Source organism: Astyanax mexicanus, chromosome 9 (assembly GCF_023375975.1).
Source record: "Astyanax mexicanus isolate ESR-SI-001 chromosome 9, AstMex3_surface, whole genome shotgun sequence".
Lineage (NCBI taxonomy): Eukaryota > Metazoa > Chordata > Actinopteri > Characiformes > Acestrorhamphidae > Astyanax > Astyanax mexicanus.
In genome coordinates this window covers 8,317,320-8,336,801 of record NC_064416.1, presented here as the reverse complement: position 1 = coordinate 8,336,801, position 19,482 = coordinate 8,317,320, and the positions used below count along the sequence as shown (strand labels likewise).

The following is a 19,482-nucleotide window of genomic DNA, read 5'->3' as shown; positions in this document are numbered from 1 at the left end:
TTTGGCATTCTAGCTGTTAATTTGTTGAGGTAAGCTGGAGAAATTGCACCCCACGCTTCTAGAAGCAGCTCCCACAAGTTGGATTGGTTGGATGGGCACTTCTGGCGTACCATACGGTCAAGCTGCTCCCACAACAGCTCAATGGGGTTCAGATCTGGTGACTGCGCTGGCCACTCCATTACCAATAGAATACCAGCTGCCTGCTTCTGCTGTAAATAGTTCTTGCACAATTTGGAGGTGTGTTTAGGGTCATTGTCCTGTTGTAGGACGAAATTGGCTCCGATCAGGCGCTTTCCACTGGGTATGGCATGGCGTCGCAAAATGGAGTGATAGCCTTCCTTATTCAGAATCCCTTTTACCCTGTACAAATCTCCCACCTTACCAGCACCAAAGCAACCCCAGACCATCACATTACCTCCACCATGCTTAACAGATGGCGTCAGGCATTCTTCCAGCATCTTTTCATTTGTTCTGCGTCTCACAAACGTTCTTCTTTGTGATCCAAACACCTCAAACTTGGATTCATCCGTCCACAACACTTTTTTCCAGTCTTCCTCTGTCCAATGTCTGTGTTCTTTTGCCCATCTTAATCTTTTTCTTTTATTAGCCAGTCTCAGATATGGCTTTTTCTTTGCCACTCTGCCCTGAAGCCCAAAATCCCGCAGCCGCCTCTTCACTGTAGATGTTGACACTGGTGTTTTGCGGGTACTATTTAATGAAGATGCCAGTTGGGGACCTGTGAGGCGTCTGTTTCTCAAACTAGAGACTCTAATGTACTTATCTTCTTGCTTAGTTGTGCAACGCGGCCTCCCACTTCTTTTTCTACTCTGGTTAGAGCCTGTTTGTGCTGTCCTCTGAAGGGAGTAGTACACACCGTTGTAGGAAATCTTCAATTTCTTAGCAATTTCTCGCATGGAATAGCCTTCATTTCTAAGAACAAGAATAGACTGTCGAGTTTCAGATGAAAGTTCTCTTTTTCTGGCCATTTTGAGCGTTTAATTGACCCCACAAATGTGATGCTCCAGAAACTCAATCTGCTCAAATGAAGGTCAGTTTTGTAGCTTCTGTAATGAGCTAGACTGTTTTCAGGTGTGTGAACATGATTGCACAAGGGTTTTCTAATCATCAATTAGCCTTCTGAGACAATGAGCAAACACATTGTACCATTAGAACACTGGAGTGATAGTTGCTGGAAATGGGCCTCTATACACCTATGTAGATATTGCACCAAAACCAGACATTTGCAGCTAGAATAGTCATTTACCACATTAGCAATGTACAGAGTGTATTTGTTTAAAGTTAGGACTAGTTTAAAGTTATCTTCATTGAAATGTACAGTGCTTTTCCTTCAAAAATAAGGACGTTTCAATGTGACCCCAAACTTTTGAACGGTAGTGTAGCTGCATATTTAAATACATAGGATACATAGGGTACACAGTACAATTTTCTACACACACACATGTACACATATAGTGATATTCATTAATGTAATATTAATATGTAAAATACATGTACTAATAGAACAATGTGTGTGTATGTTTGTGTGTGCTCTGTGCAGAGACCCCTCTGACCTTTGCGGCTCATCTGGAGAACGGAGTGGAGATGATTAAAGTGTTGAAGAATGGAGGAGCTCATCTGGACTTCAGAGCTAAAGACGGCATGACCGCTCTGCACAAAGCAGCTCGATCCAAAAACAGCACCACACTGATGGTACAGAGAGACAGAAATACTTATTATCATTTGTATGTTATATATGATATACAATGTATTTGCCCCCTACAGATTTCATTTATTTTTGCTTTTTTTTAACAAACTTTAATATCAGAAAAATTTTACTTGGGTAAATATAAAATTATAATTTTATATATTAAAATATATCCAAACCAATCGAGCCCTGTGTGGAAAAAGTGTTTTCCTCCTAAAGCTAAAAACTTGGTTGTGTCACTCTTGGCAGCAACCTTTCCCATCTCTGTGGAGGAACTTTGTTCCACTCTTCTTTACAGAATTGTTTTAATTCAGACACACTGAAGGGATTTCGAGCATAAACCCCCTGTTAAAGATCATACACAGCATCTCAATCAGACTTTTACTAGGCCACTCCAAAAATCTTCATTTAGTTTTAAGCCATTCAGAGGTGGACTTGTTTGTGTGCTTTGTGTCATTGTCCTGCTGCAGAACCCAAGTACACCTGAGCTTGAGGTCACGAACAGATGGCCGGATATTCTCCTTCAGGAATTTCTGATAAACAGCAGAATTCCTGCTTCCTTCTATTACAGCAAGTTATCCAGATCCTGAAGCAGCAAAGCAATTTAAGATGAATGATCACAAGCCATCAAACAAAACTAAACTGCTTGACTTGTTGCACTAGGTGTATAAGGCATTAGTTCACCCAAAAGCAGTGTGAAAGACTAGTGGAGAGTGTACCAAGATGCATGAAAGCCAGGAGAAAAATCTAGAAATTATGTTTATTCCACCAAATATTGATGTCTGTACTCTTCCTGAGTTAAAACATTAGCATTGTTGTTTCTAAATGAAAATGAACTTGCTTATTATTAATTAAATTAAAGCAGTGTATTTTAATCCATTTATCTGAGAAATGTATGTGTTATGTTACGTCTCATAGACTCTGCTAGAGTTGGGTGCATCTCCAGACTATAAGGACAGCCGAGGCCTGACCGCTCTGTACCACACAGCCATGGTGGGGGGCGACCCGGCCTGCTGCGAGCTCCTGCTGCACGAGCACGCCTCCGTCTGCTGCCAGGACGAGAACGGCTGGCACGAGGTCCACCAGGTGACCCCTGATCCTGAACTCCTCACCCCACATACAGAACATCGGATCTCACTCTGAGAGACTGCTCTCTCCACTGACCTACAATCTGATCCTGAGTCAGAACTGACCCCTGGCATTTTCACACAGTCTGCTCTGCTCATGGCATGATCTTCATTATATATAAACCGGATAATATACAGTTTAGCAGTTTAGCTCCACCCATTCAGCCTACAGATTGATTCATACTACAGATCAGTTTAACCACATTCATTTATCCTACAGATCAAGTTTAACCCACATATTCAACCTACAGATCAATTTAGCCCCACCCATTCATCTCATAGATCAGTTTAGCTCCACCCCTTTACCCTACAGATCAGTTTAGCTTCACACATTCATCCTACAGATCAGTTTAGTCCCATCTATTCATCCCATAGATCAGTTTAGCTCCACTCCTTTATCCTACAGATCAGTTTAGTCCCATCTATTCATCCCATAGATCAGTTTAGCTCCACCCCTTTATCCTACAGATCAGTTTAGCTCCGCCCATTCACCCTACAGATCGGTTTACAGCAGTTTAGCCCCACCCATTCAGCCTACAGATCAGTGTAGCTCCACCCATTAAACCTACAGATCAGTGTAGCTCCACCCAATTATCCTTCAGATCAATTAATCCCCATCCATTTATCCTAAAAATCAGTTTTTCAAATTATTCATTCTACAGATCAGTTTAGCTCCACTTTTTCAGCCTACAGATCAATTTAGCTCCACCCATTTAGCCTACAGATCAGTTTAGCTCCACTTATTTAGCCTACAGACTAATTTAGCTCCACCCATTTAGCCTACAGATTAGTTTAGCCCCACTTATTCAGTTTACAGATCAGTTTAGCTCCACCCACCAAACAGATTAATACATTTTTTCTAACAATCAGTTATTCCAATTTATTCATCATAGAGAGCAGTTTAGTTCCACCCATTTAGCCTACAGATCAGTTTATTTTCACCAGTATTACAGTATATATTCAAGACAAAGCATAATTTTGAGCTCTTTGTGTGGTTATATCAAAAAATATATATCATGTTTATTATTATTATAGCAATAATGGCATGGAGTCCATGTGTACAGTATATCTTCACACATGAGACGAGCTTTCACAGAATTTCATTCTGTGTATCATAATGTGAGCAGTCCGTCACTCTGCTGTTGGGCTGTTATGAATATTTGAGATATGTATTATTGCTGAGGCAGGTCTGGCTGTGCTGATGAATGTGTGCGGTGCTGTGTGAGTGCGGGTGATGAATATGTTTCAGTGCAGAGCTGAAATACTGTCAGATTGATAAATGGAGAGGCCTGTCAGTGTCTATAGCAATTTCACACTGACATCTAGTGGCTGAGTCACATTAGTACAGCTACAGAGAACAGTGTATTATATCCCAGACCTGTCTCTCAAACTTATATCGCCCCGTACATCAGTGTTGATTTATATTATTGTCAATTTAGGAACAATTTATTTCACTGATATAATGATGATACAATAACATACTAATGCAATTACACATGTTTTAAGAGCAGTGGACACTTAATTATTAAGAATATTCAGAGATTGTGATTGGAACATAAAATGTTTTAACCTCCTAGAGCCTGGCGTCCACATGTGTGGACATCACATTTTGGGTTGTGTAGACTACAACACTAAATTTTGCTCTACAAGGTCCTGTTGTCCTCTTATGAGGCCATTATACTGTCACCTAGTGGTGGCTGAATAGTTTAACACGTTACAGTTTCGATTTTGTTCCAAAAAAAATTAAATGAACAGTAAATATAGTAACTATTTGTTATATATTCGTATTGAAGCAGCACTTCAAATTAGCCATATTGCTTAAAGGTGCACATTTGTCGTTTTTCACATTTGTTTTGCACTCAGGTAAAATGCTGCTGTGTTCAGGCACAAAATAAATGTTTTGCACATCTTTATTATTTGCGACGTCATTGTGTTCTATCAAAATATAAAATGAAAGTCCTCATTTCCAGTGATGTCAGTAACGCGTTACTGACCCTTTTTTTCAGTAACGAGTTATCTAGAGCGTTACTATTACCAATCCAGTAATCAGATTAAAGTTACTTTTTTAAGTCACTGTGCGTTACTCTCTCTCTCTCTCTCTCCACCTCATCTCCTCCACACACACACACACACACACACACACCGCTCCCTTACCCATTCCCCCTCAGCTCTTCCCCAATCACACGCGTCTCGCTTTCTCCCCTGTCTCTCTCTCTCGCGCTCGGCGTGTCTTTAGTTTCCACCCGTTTTCGGGCTCCCTATCTCTTTATAAAGGCGTTTTTTTTGCGGCCGCGTCCCAATTCACTAGCCAGGTCTGCCACAAATTTGATTGGCAGAGGAGAGCATTTAAAGATTTTACTCCACACGTGATTGGAAGTTCACTGTGGCGCAGAGCGCACATACCGTAAAGACAAGAAAAGTTCCGGTGCTTTAAATGAACACTGTCAGAATTAAATCCTTCTCAGTAGTTGGGTCCGGTATGGGTCCGTATTGGACAACGTCTGGGTCCGGACCCGGACCGCAGTCTGCAAATATGTGATCCCTGGTCTAGACCATATACACGGTTCTGTTTTATAAAACCACTCCTTGCTGCCCTGCAGAGAACAACAAGTTCAATGTTCAGTTTTACAGTGTTAAATATGTCAGGTCAAAAAAGACTTTCTTTATTTTATATATTTTTTATAAAAACAAGTATTTATGTTTAGTAAAATCAAGAAAGACCATATTTTATTTTTTATAAAAAAAATATTTATGTTAAGTTAATTTTTATATTTTTATAAAAAAAAAACTTATTTTTTTAGGAAATAGTTCAACTTAATAGAGATCAAATCAAATCAAATCAAATCAAATTTATTTGTATAGCGCTTTTTACAACAGGTGTTGGCACAAAGCAGCTTTACAGAAACATGATTACAGGACAAAGAATCAGGCAAAACATTACACATAGAAAATACAGAATACAGAACCCCCAGTGAGCGCGGAGGCAAGGAAAAACTCCCTCAGAGCTGCAGGAGGAGGAAGAAACCTTGGGAGGACCAAGACTCACATTAAAGGGGGGACCATCCTACCACTGGTCAAACGGCTTTTAAATAGAAATTTAAAAAGTCTTTTATACATCTATATAGGTTTTATGTACTCAGGAGTGTAATAGCGCCACTAATGGCTTGGATGTAATCTGTAGTGGAGAGTAAGATGGTCGATGAGCAGCTGATCTGTGGTGGTGGTGGAGAAGAGCTGACTTCAGAAACTTCCATCAGTCTGGCCGGACAGGAGACGCGAGAGCCTGAGGGTCCAACATCGGTATCGGGTCAGACAGGTGGGCAGTCAGTAACTCGGAGGAAGGCAGAGAGATGGAATTAGTTTTGACTGGATTTATGCAAAACTGAGAATATTAAAACATTATCAGAGTGTGGCAAATGACTCCGGCAGAACTGAATAAAACAGCCTAACTAAAGGCAGAGAGCCAGAAGGTAACATAGACATGGAGGCACCCTGAAACACCAGCATCCACCCACTCCACCGTCCACAAACCTGAGTGACCGTGTGCAGTGGGAGAACAACAGCACCAGCATCTCAGTTTACCACAATTTCCTCTGTCCATGAACCCCTGAATCTGCAGCCTTATCTAAAGGGAAAAACATTAATTACCAAAAGCTAAACTAAACAAGTAAGTTTTCAGTCTAGACTTAAAGATTGAGACTGTGTCTGAGTCCCGAACATATTCGGGGAGATTATTCCAGAGTTGAGGCGCTTTATAAGAGAAAGCTCTTCCTCCTGCAGAGCTCCTCTGAATTTTAGGCACTACTAATAAACCAGCACCCTGAGATCTGAGTAATCGCGGTGGTTCATAACAGGAGATGAGGTCTTGTAAATACTCAGGAGCGAGTCTGTGTAGGGCTTTATACGTTAACAGGAGAATTTTATAGTCTATGCGGAATTTGACTGGAAGCCAGTGCAGTGCTGATAGTACTGGACTAATATGGTCAAATTTTCTAGTTTTAGTAAGGACCCTGGCTGCAGCATTTTGAACTAGCTGAAGTTTATTTAAGTTACTGCCGGAACATCCAGACAGTAGCGCATTACAATAATCTAGCCTTGAGGTAATAAAGGCATGTACTAATTTTTCTGCGTCATGCAGTGATAGGGCATTTCTTAGCTTGGCGATGTTACGGAGGTGTAGAAAAGCTGTTCTAGTAACATTAGATATGTGTTTATCGAATGCTAGATCTGAATCTATGATAACTCCAAGGTTTTTAGCTGCTGAACCAGGGGTGGCTGAGAAGTCAGCCAGATTTAGCATTAAGTCTGATAATTTATTTCTAGCAGCTTTGGGGCCTAATAGGAGAACTTCTGTTTTATCACTATTTAATAGGAGGAAGTTGTGCGACATCCATGATTTTACATCTTCTACACAATCCTCGATTTTCTTTAATCTCACTCTATCATCAGGTTTGGCTGATATGAAGAGCTGCGTGTCATCCGCATAACAATGAAAATTCACATTGTGTTTTCTAATAACTTTGCCCAGTGGGAGCATATATAATGTAAATAATAACGGTCCTAATATAGAGCCTTGTGGAATTCCATATCTTACCTTGGTATAACTGGAAGACATATCATTTATCCTCACAAACTGATAGCGATCGGTTAAGTACGATTTAAACCATGCTAAGGCAGTTCCGGTTACACTGACCATGTTCTCTAGTCTTTCTAAAAGGATAGTATGATCTATTGTATCAAAGGCTGCGCTCAGATCGAGAAGTACGAGTAAGGAAACACAGCCTTGGTCGGCGGCTATAAGTAGATCGTTTGTTATTCTAACTAAAGCTGTCTCAGTGCTATGATAAGGCCTAAATCCAGATTGAAATTTTTCATAGATCTGGTTTCTTTGCAGGTAAGAGCAAAGTTGTTGGGCTACAGCTTTTTCTAAAATCTTAGAAATAAACGGTAAGTTTGAAATAGGTCTATAGTTAGACAGTACACTAGGATCAAGATTTGGTTTCTTGATCAGAGGTTTAATTACAGCTGTTTTAAAGGCTTTGGGTACATGGCCCAGGGCGAGCGATGAGTTTACTATCATTAACAGAGGTTTAATTATATCTGGCAGTACCTGTTTTAATAATTTTGTGGGAACAGCATCAAGTGTGCAGGTTGTGCTGTTTGAAGAGGAGATAATTTTCTCTAGTTCTAGCTGTGGAAGTGGGTTAAAGACTTCCAACCTAACTTCAGTAACAGAGTTTTGTTCTAGATCAGCCAGACCAGATGACAGAGAGGATGTAATATTTATCTGTTTAATTTTATCCCGAATGTTTTCAATTTTACTATTGAAGAAGTCCATAAAATCGTTGCTGGTGTAAATGGCTGGAATCTGAGGTTCAGTACCTGCCTGGTTTTTAGTTAATTTGGAAATAACACTAAAGAGAACTCTAGGATTATTTTTATTTATCTCGATCTGTGAGGCCAGATATGCTGAGCGGGCTTTATTAAGTTCTTTTCTATATTTAACAAGACTGTCTTTCCACGCAGAGTGAAACACTTCCAGTTTAGTTGATCGATATTTACGCTCTAAATTTCGTACTAACTGCTTTAAGGTACGAGTTTGATCATTGTACCACGGTGCGAGCTTTTTCTGTCTCTCTATTTTGTGTTTAAGGGGTGCTACAACATCTAAGGTAGAGCGAAAGGTATTTTCTAAACCTTCGGGTAGTTTGTCTAGTTCTACTGGGTCTACAGGAGAGTACATTAGAGTTGATAAGTCTGGAAGCTTATCTGTAAATTGTTGGGCTGTAAAAGGCGTAATTGAACGTTTTACAGGGTAGCTAGGGGATGTACGTATATTATGACTAAGATGTAATTTAAATGAAATAAGGTAATGATCTGAAATTGCGGAGGTTTGAGAACGAATATTCGGGTTATCTATGCTCACACCCAGGGTCAAAACTAAATCCAGAGTATGATTACAGTAATGAGTAGGTCCTGTTATATTTTGAATAATACCAACTGAGTCTAAAATCGATGTGAATGCCTTTTTTAATGGATCATCCAATTTTTCGAAATGAATGTTGAAGTCTCCAACTATAATCACTTTATCATTACTTACTGCTAAGTCTGTGACAAAATCACTAAATTCTTTTAAAAATTCTAAATAGGGCCCTGGTGGTCTGTAGATGTTAATTAAAGAAAACGCATTCTTTTTTGTAACTGGATTAATTATACTGGTGTAAAGAAGCTCAAAAGAAGTAAAATTTTCATAGTGTTTCTGATTGCTAACTAAGGTACTTTGGAAAAGTATGCAGACCCCACCTCCTCTACCGGACAATCTCGGATTGTGTATATAATTATAGCCTGCAGGGGTGGCTTCATTTAATGCTACATATTCATTTGGCCTAATCCAGGTTTCTGTCAGACACAGAACATCGAATTTCTGATCAGTTATCATTTCATTCACCAGAACTGTTTTTGAATTTAGAGATCTAATATTAAGTAAACCAATCTTTAGGCTTGAAATGTTAGTACTACAGTCTGGATATGATTGTTTAATATAAGTTAAGTTATTTAGATTTACTGTTTTAGTTTTTTGATGTTTTTGTTTGACTCGGGGGACAGACACAGTCTGAATACATTGGTATCTAGGTAACGTCTCTTTGCAGCTCGCAGACGGTCGGTTAAGCCTCTCTGTCTGCGGCCTGGTCCCGGCTCTGGATTGTCAGCAGCTTCTAATACTACTCTGCCGACTAACTAAAAGACTATGAGCTATGCTGCATGAAAGTAAGGCAGCACCCTCCCGCGTGGGGTGGACACCATCCCTACCTAAAAGACCAGGCTTGCCCTCAAAGTGTAGCCAGTTATCTATAAAGCCCACATGATTTTCTGCACACCACTTGGACATCCAGCGGTTCAGCGAAGAAAGCCTGCTGTAAGCTTCATCACCACGCCTCATTGGGATGGGGCCAGAGCAGATTACCTCCTCGGACAGCATCTGGGCCTGTTTAATCACCTCTTTAATATTAGCCTTAGTTACTTCAGACTGCCGCAGACGAATATCATTGGCCCCTACATGAATTACTACCCTCGAATATCTCCTATTCCCTAACCTAAGGTTGCCACTAATGTCCGGTGCTCTGGCTCCCGGTAAACAAGTAACTGTTGCCGCTGGTGCCCCTAAAGGAGTAGCTAATTTCACGTGTCGGACGATAGAGTCTCCTATCACCAGAGTACCTTTAACAGGCTCCTCAGTTGGTGCTTCACTGAGCGGGGCAAACCTGTTTGACACGTGAACTGGGGGAGCGTGGTGTTCAGGTGGGCTGGCTGTGGCCTTTGCGGTAGCATTAGCCTTAGCCTTTCGACTATGCCGCCGAGACGTTACCCATTCGCCCCGCTGTGAGGGCTCTAAGGCCGGAGTCGAGGGGGTACTAACTCTCCCTGAGACACCCGGGGCTGCTAACAGTGAATCCTGCTGTCTATCCCTTATTAAACCCCGGACGTGCAGCTCTAACTTATTCACCTTATCCACCAAGGAGCTAACTATCTCACACTTAGTACAAATACCACTATTGTTACCAGTATCGGTGGATAAGGGATCTAAGCTATACATGCCACACTCTAAACAGGTGTAAACCTGAGCAGAAGCCATGGAGAAAAAAAGCACTCACCTTGTTTCAGTTGAAATTAGAAACTTACACAAACAAACTGCAGCAGCAAACAGCTAATCCAGCAAACCTGAGGAAAAAGTCTATAAAAGTAGACTGAGAGTGGATTAATAGGTGTGTAGAGCAAAGAGGAAGCAGACTAAAAGTGGATTAGTAAGTGTGAAGAGAGTAAAAGAGAAGAAAACAGAGAAAAGTGTAGAAGCTGAAGATTAAAGCAAGCTTTCAGCAGCAGAGCAGCACAGCAGCAAACCAGCACAGCAGCAGACCAGAGTAGTAGAGAGCAGAGCAGGGAGCAGAGCAGGGAGCAGAGCAGGGAGCAGAGATAAATTGTTGCTGTTAAAAATGCATTTTACAATAAAGGGAGTATTGGCAAAACTGGTTATAATGTTTATGTTAAGGCGGCGGGAGGTGGTGTCTGCAGCTGCTGAAAGTAACTAATAAAGTAACTTGTAAAGTAACTTAGTTACTTTTAAAATCAAGTAATCCATAAAGTAACTAAGTTACTTTTTAAAGGAGTAATCAGTAATCAGTAATCGGATTACTTTTTCAAAGTAACTATACCATCACTGCTCATTTCTCAGAAACTACATCATGTAAAAAAGATAATTCTTTGTTTTTATGCTAATAAGCTGCCAATAGCAAAGAGAAGTCCTAATAGCAAAAAGAAATAAAAAAATGCATGCCATGCCATAGTTCAGGTCTTAGGAGGTTAATATTCTGCATAAAGAAAACATAAAACAATAATAATAAAAAACTACTGTTTTAAACAAAAATAATATACAATACTTAATTTGCTTAATTTGCCCTTTTTACTATGAAGTTCTAATAACATTCATATCCAGAGTGTCTTATATTCCAGAAGTTATATTGTATTATATTTTATGTAGGATATATGACTATAAATCCAGATTTAATTCAGTGAGGGATATAGAGTATGGGACTGCACTGTATGAGATTAGAGTACATGCAGAGACGATGTAAAGTATGATGCATTGCTTTAATGTAGTATAATCTTCTCGTACTGATTGTTTTTGTGTGTGTGTGTGTGTGTGTGTGTGTGTGTGTGTGCAGGCCTGTAGACACGGTCATGTCCAGCATCTTGAGCACCTGTTGTTTTATGGAGCAGATATGAGCGCCCAGAACGCCTCAGGAAACACTGCCCTACACATCTGTGCCCTCTACAACCAGGTACATGTAAACGTGTGTGTGTGTGTGTGTGTGTGTGTGTGTACTGATGGTACAATATAAACAGCCCTGTGCAAAAGTCAGAGCACCCTTCATTTATTTATGATATGGGGCTCTATGTATGTGTACCCTGCGTGTCACGATGCTCATTGCTATCTTACACCCTGCCAACAGTCTATTTTTTTGTCTTCCACCTGCATTGTTTAAATAGCAACAGTGCTTTTGAATTTATCTACGATGATGGTGGTCTGGAAATGAGGTGTATTTAGGTAGATTTCTGGCAATGGAAAACATAGGTGCACCACTGACTGAATATAATCTAGGCATATGTGAGATGTTCATTGCTATCTTAGCAGTAAATTGTCAACCTTTCGGCAGCTAGCAAATAAACTAGCAATAAACAGAATCAATGAGCGTGAATGAGCAGGTCAGTTTCTTCTGCTCAGAAGCATTGGAAACATCCAGGTAGCTGTGCCGTAAATAGCAATCCACCAAATTCAGAGGGCACCTGGTTTTTAAAGGAAATGGGAAGTGACACACTGATTGGTTTATTTCACGTCACACCCAAAACACACCCATGAATAATTAAGAGAATTAGTGCTTGTCTTTTGTGAGCTTTGAGTCGTGCAAGGCATACTTTTCCTGTTGTTACAATAGCAAAGACACACCGAAACACCCTAAATCAAGATGTGTGGCTGGCGGCTCGCCTACAGATTGTTAAAATAGGGCACAAATCAGTTTAAAATTTCTATCTTCAGTTAAAATCAGAATCATCCTTAGAACAGAAAATGACAGAGAACCTGAACAGCTGAAGGTCATATCAGTTGTTTGTTAATTTGATTGTATCTGATCTGTACTAACAGTGTGTGTTCTGCAGGATAACTGTGCCCGGGTGCTGCTGATTCGAGGAGCTGATAAGGAGGTGAAAAACTACAACAGCCAGAGTCCATTTCAGGTAAGACTACAACCCAGACCCACCACCTGTCATAAAGTCTGTACACTTCATAAAAAGCCTTAGAGTGTATTATAGAAGCATGTCTATAATGATGGTACTGTATCTACTGTGAACTTACAGTACCAACCAAAAGTTTGGACACCCCTCCTAATTCAATGTTTGTCTTTTTTCCTACATTGTAAATGAATACTGAAGTTATCCAAACTTTAAATGAAAAAATAAAGAATCATGTAGTAACTTAAATACTCTGTAAATAATTTTGATGCTCTTATCTGGGGAGCTGTTAACTTGTGGTTTCTGAGGCTGGTAACTCTAAAGAACTTATCCTGTACAGCAGAGGATTTTTTTTCTTTTCCTGATGCAGTGCTGATGAGAGCCAGTTCCATCATAACATTATTGATGATTGAATTTCTTGAAAATGTTCAGATTGACTGACCTTCATTTTTTTAAAGTATTTTATTTCTTTACTTAGTGGAGTAGTTCTTGCTTTTCAAAATATGAATTAAAGCATTATTCAAATATTCACTATTCACTGTATACCTGTAACTCTACCTCTTCACTACTTTACAACTGATGCTCTCAAACACTTTAAGAGACAAGAAATTCAAGTAAATAACTCTTGATGAGTTCAGCACAGCTGTTAACTGAAAGCCTGAATTCCAGGTGACTCTACCTTATAAAGCTGACTGAAAAAGTCCAGCAGATGTTAAAGCTGTCTAATCTAAGCAAGAGGTGCTACTTTCAATGATCTAAAATACAGTATAAAACATATTCTGGTTTGTTTAACACTTTCTTGTTTTCTAAATAAATCTAGATGTTTTTAGTCATAGTTTGGACGACTTTAGTATTAATCTATGATTCAGAACATAAATAAAAAAGTGACAAACTAGTGAATTTAAGGTGCGTCCAAACTTTTGACTGGTACTCTATTTACCTGAGAGCTGTCATAATTTGTAAACATTGCCACAGGTACAGATTTGCCGTTAATCACTCAAAGGTGTCTACTGTGAGAGACACCCCTGCTGTGAAGCATGGGGGAGGATGCATCATGCTTTGAGGGTGTTTTTTGCAAATGCACTGTATTAAGGAGAGGATGACCGGGGCCATGTATTGCGGGATTTTGAGGAACAACCTCCTTCCCTCAGTTAGAACATTGAAGATGGGTCTTGGCTGGGTCTTCCAACATGACAATGACCCAAAGCACACAGCCAGGATAACCAAGGAGTGGCTTCTTAAGAAGCATATCAAGGTTCTGGAGTGGCCTAGCCAGTCTCCAGACATAAACCCTAGAGAAAATCTTTGGAGGGAGCTTAAAATCTGTGTTTCTCAGCGACAGTCCAGAAACCTGGCTGATCTGGAGAAGATCTGTGAGAAGAAATGGGCCAAAATTCCTGCTGCAGTGAGTGCAAACCTGGTGAAAAACTACAGGAAACATTTGACCTCTGTAATTGCAAACAAAGGCTGTTGTACCAAATATTAACATTGATTTTCACAGATGTTCAAATACTGTTTTGCAGCAGTAACACACAAATAAATTATAAAAAAAATCATACATTGTGATTTCCAGATTTTTTTTAGCTTCTGTCTCTCACAGTGGACATGCACCTAAGATAAAAATTTCAGACCCTTGTATGATTTCTACGTGGGAGAACTTCAATGTCGCAAAGTGTTCAAATACTTATTTTCCTCACTGTAAATACCACTCTAGCTCATGGTTAAGCTCGCGGTTTAATACTGAATCATGTAATAAGGTTTGAGGCAGGATGGGAGCTGCACTGCATTTGAATTGAGCTAATTTGAAAGCTTTTATGGATTTAACTTCCCGAGTTGAACAGCGCTAATGGAACACAGCAGTGCTGTTATTTAAGCGCTCTCGACAGCTGTTGTGCTAATTTCTAAAATGAAGTCCATTAGGATTATTTGAGAGGTGATTAGTGCTGCAGAGAGAGGGCAGCTTGTGCTGTCATAGCATTCAGATATTCTGCATTTTTATTTGACAAAGTTTTTTTACTCTGAATTCACATTTTCTGCTGCCTCAGATTTCAAGATTATTTAAAAGGGTAATTCTGGGGCGCTGAGTGGTGTAGTGGAATAAGTGCTGTCACTAAGTTTGGGAGACTGCAGGTTCAAATCCCAGTCATGCAGCTTGGTATCAGTTGCCGGAGCCCTGAGAGAGAACAATTGTCCTTGCTCTCTCTGGTTGGCTTTTTCCCCTCATCACTCCTAGGGTGATGTTTATCAGCACAAGGCGTTTTCGAGCTGATCTACAGGGGTTGGACAATGAAACTGAAACACCTGGTTTTAGACCACAATAATTTTGTGGTGACGGACAGTTCTGGTGGAAACAGGAGGGTTGAGGTGCACATTGAATTCTGCCGTGATTTGTTCAGCCGTGGTTTTATGTTTTTTGATACAATCCGGGTTAGCACCCGAACATCCCTTTCAGACAGCTTCTTCTTACAGCGTCCACAGTTAATCCTGTTGGATGTGGTTGGTCCTGCTTGGTGGTATGCTGACATTACCCTGGATACCGTGGCTCTTGATACATCACAAAGACTTGCTGTCTTGGTCACAGATGCTCCAGCAAGACGTGCACCAACAATTTGTCCTCTTTTGAACTCTGGTATGTCACCCATAATGTTGTGTGCATTGCAATATTTTGAGCAAAACTGTGCTCTTACCCTGCTAATTGAACCTTCACACTCTGCTCTTACTGGTGCAATGTGCAATTAATGAAGATTGGCCACCAGGCTGCTCCAATTTAGCCATGAAACCTCCCACACTAAAATGACAGGTGTTTCAGTTTCATTGTCCAACCCCTGTAATGGTTTGGGATGCCGAAAAGCTGTAACATATTGTAGTTTAATGGCCATTTATTGTGACCCTGATAATTAGAGAATTAAGTCAAATAAAAGTAAAATAGATCACTGTGTGGAATGATCCGTCAGCACATTCTGTGAGCGACCATGTTTTTGTTGCTGTATAAAAAATGGATGAGATATTTGTTCTTGTTGGATGCGCTATGTTTTTTTTCTTTTTCCCAAAGTAAGAGTATGCTTTTTCTGAGCACAGATTTGTAAGAATTGTAAGAGCTTGTTATTGTTTTAATTCAAACATAAAAAGGATAAAACTTGAGGGATGTTGGACTTGGTTTTGGTTTTCATGTGTCTCACATGTTTCATGTGCAGAATCAGAGATTATCAGCATTTATTCCAGATCAGGTTTGTGCAAAAACACTAGTGAGGCGTGAACAGGCTGAGGGAGAATAAGAGATGAAGTTTACGGTGGTGGTGGTGATGTGAGATATGGGGGCCAGTGGTGCATGGAGAATGATTTAACCCTTTCAGCTTCTGCCTCTGAGGACCACATCCCACTCAGAGGAAGGGATAAGAAGCGGTTACCATGGAAACCCAGTTCATGATGGGAGGGAAAAGCGGCATAATGGGAAGGAAATGCAGGAAACATCAGTATTGGAAAGAATACATAGTAAAAATAAGATTGCTTTCCCCACTTTCCTATAAAAAAGGCTTATAGAGACTACTTTTAGGTAGTGTGCCTCTTGGTGAGAGATTGTTGACTGCTGGACATGCCTCTATGATATATGATGTATTATTTTTTCGCACTATAAGGTGAACTATAGGGTGCACTATCAACAAACGTCTATTTTTTTTTACATAAGGAGCACGGGATAATAAGACACATTTAATCGCTAATAGTAAGGAACAAGGGTGTCGCCATGTTTCCCTTCTAATGTAAACAAAGCTGTAATTCTCATTTTCAAAACTGTAACATTCGTTCTTGATGCATTCATTTTATGTCAGTCCATTTGTGGAAGTAGTTCTTCTTGTGTATCACATAAATAACTATTTGAAGTGCCTTAATAAAGAGTGCACATGAATCAAAAACCAGTGAGAACAAAGAGGAAGGAGAGAGACAGAATATTTGAGGAGGACATACTGGAGAATTTCCAGTTTAACACTGTGTGTCTATTAGCACTGTATGTGTGGATGACACCTGGCAGAATGGGAGCAGTTTATCTATGAAAGTGAGACTGTTTCTTTCTTTTATTTCACTTGAATTACTGCCAGCAGTGTCATTTAAAGCACCTTCATCTGCACAGCTTTCTAAAACAAAGCGCAGACAAATCACACCCTCTGTACTTGTGAATTATTCAGAGATAAAAACCAACAGTGAGCAGAATAAAGCTCAGACCAGTCTGATTACACACTCACTACTGATCATACTCTCTACTACAGGAGCTGCACTGATTCCTGCAGCCCATACAGGCACTTACTCCAACCCTAACATAGATATCTGCAGCATACTTCAATTCACTTTTTGTGTCACTTTACCCATCCTGTAGTTTTCAGGTGGGGTGATTTGAAGGATTTCTGCTGCTGAATGAAACAGTGTTTGTTTATTTTAGTGTTTTCTGTCTCCGCCTCCATATCAGACCAGAGTAGGAGGCTGAATCAAGGCTTTAACACTGCAGAGGAATCCTCTTTCTGATCCCACACACACACAGACACACACACACACACACACACACTCTCATTGACTGAGTTTGGTCTAAATAAGGCAGTACTTAATTATACAAAATATTAATAAAAAGGTCAGACGGGCAGATAAAATGAAGGGCCCTATTTTACACCCTGCACAAGGTGCATTCTGATGCTCGTCAATCAATCAATCAATCAATCAATCAATCAATCAATCAATCAATCAATCAACCTTTATTTTGTTTTGGAAGTACTTTGAGGGCAGTCCTCATTTTCAGTGTAGCCGAGCATTTACAAAAACAGGGATTAACATGACAAAGAAAATAATAACTACATTTACTCATTTTAAAATAACTGTAAATAAAAGATAAAAATAAAAATAGAATTAGTGTTACAATAATAATAATTATAAATTATTGAAATACAACTTGGTTTAATTGAAAAAAAATTAAGATAAAAAAATAAGAAAAAATAAACTGTTAAAATTAAAGCTAAAACTAACTTTTATATAATAAAAAAATATAAATAAATAAGTAAATTAAAAAAATAACAACAATAATAATAATAAAAAAAGAAAATCAAAATAAGTAAAAAATAATAATAAAGAATTATTTAAAAATAATTAACAAAAATAATAAATAATAATAAAAATAATAATAATAATAATAAAATAAGGAAAGAAATAAAAAGGAATCAAAATTCCCTTTTATTTGGGTGTAAAATAGCTCATTGCTATCTTACCCTATCAACAGTCTATTTTTTTGCCCTCCCTGTGCGCCATTAAAATAGCAACTAAGCTTGTGAATATATCTATGCTGATAGTTGTGGTGGTCTGAAACTAAGGTGTGTTCAGGTAAACTTCTTAGCAATGGAAAACACAGGTGCATCACTGACTGATTACAACCTAGACAGACGCCAACAGTCAGACGTTCATTGCTATCTTGGTAACGCAGGTGCACCACGCCCTCAGCACACATACACCCCCGCTTGTTATGCACATAAGGTCGCGTCACAGTTCACAAATGCAAATTTTAAAATCACAGTACATACTTTCCGCATGTTTCGAGACGCGCAAGGTGTACTTTTCCTGATGTTACGATAGCAAAGAGACGCTAAAATCACTAAAATAGGGCCCAGACAGTTAAAGATAGACAGATCCATAGCAACAGAAAGTTAAAGAGATGAAGAAAGACAGACTAATTAAGAAAAGGATAGTGACGGACAGACAGATGGATAGAGACAGATAAAATAAGTAAGCGAGATAATAGACAGTTAAATAGAAAGGAGAGACATTGAGAAACAGAGAGAGGTGGAAAGACAGCGAGTGAGAGTAAGAAAGAAAGATAGTAAATGTAAAGTGTGTGTGTGTGTGTGTGTGCGTGTGTGTGTGTGGTTGTGATTAGAGGCTGCAGATGGTTAAAGTCTTAACTGTAGAGTTCAAGTCATGTACAGATTACACACACACACTGACAACCAGCAAAAACATGCATTCAGTCAATTCTAATAAGAGAAAATGTGTGTGTGTGTGTTTGTGTGTGTGTGTGTGTGTGTGTGTGTGTGCTCTTGGCTCTGTGTTACAGGTGGCCATCATTGCAGGAAACTTTGAGCTGGCTGAACTGATCAAGAACCACAGAGAGAGCGACATCGGTGAGTAAGCCCCGCCTTCTTTAGTACACTGAGATGGAGTGTGTAACCCACCTGTAACCCTAATTTAAGTCAAGTCAATAGGCTTTTATTATCATTACATCTGAGTACAGGTACACAGTGTAACAAAATTACATTCCTCCAGAACATGAATCAACAATACAATAGATAACATAAAGTTCAAAAGTGTAACCAATGTGCAACATAGAACCATAACTGTGTGCTGTGTGTGTATGTGTCTCTGTGTGTGTGTGTAGGGTGATGGGTGGGTTCAGTACAGTCTCTGTCTCTGTGTGTTGGGGAGTTTGACTGCCTGGTGGATAAAGAAGCTGTTGCAGAGTTTGGTAGTGGAGGCTCTGTGTGTTGAGGAGTCTGATTGTCTGGTGGATAAATAAGCTGTTGCAGAGTCTGGTAGTGGAAGCTCTGTGTGTTGAGGAGTCTGATTGCCTGGTGGATGAAGCTGTTGCAGAGTCTGGTAGTGGAAGCTCTGTGTGTTGAGGAGTCTGACTGCCTGGTGGAAGAAACTGTTACAAAGTCTGGTAGTGGAGACTTTGTGTGTTGAGGAGTCTGACTGCCTGGTGGATGAAGCTGTTGCAGAGTCTGGCAGTGGAGGCTCTGTGTGTTGAGGAGTCTGACTGCCTGGTGGATAAAGAAGCTGTTGCAGAGTCTGGAAGTGGAGGCTCTGTGTGTTGAGGAGTCTGACTGCCTGGTGGATAAA

The 19,482-nt window shown here is 39.7% G+C and overlaps 1 protein-coding gene across 1 annotated transcript in view; it reads left to right on the top strand.

Moving 5' to 3' along the window:
• Positions 1-19,482, top strand: part of LOC103033205 (SH3 and multiple ankyrin repeat domains protein 2) — a 230,313-nt gene that overhangs the window by 92,355 nt on the left and 118,476 nt on the right. The window contains exons 6-10 of the mRNA XM_049483310.1: positions 1,559-1,710; positions 2,624-2,791; positions 11,553-11,669; positions 12,544-12,621; positions 18,701-18,767. Of these exons, the coding sequence (XP_049339267.1) occupies positions 1,559-1,710; positions 2,624-2,791; positions 11,553-11,669; positions 12,544-12,621; positions 18,701-18,767 (582 nt within the window). The remainder of the gene's footprint in view (positions 1-1,558; positions 1,711-2,623; positions 2,792-11,552; positions 11,670-12,543; positions 12,622-18,700; positions 18,768-19,482) is intronic.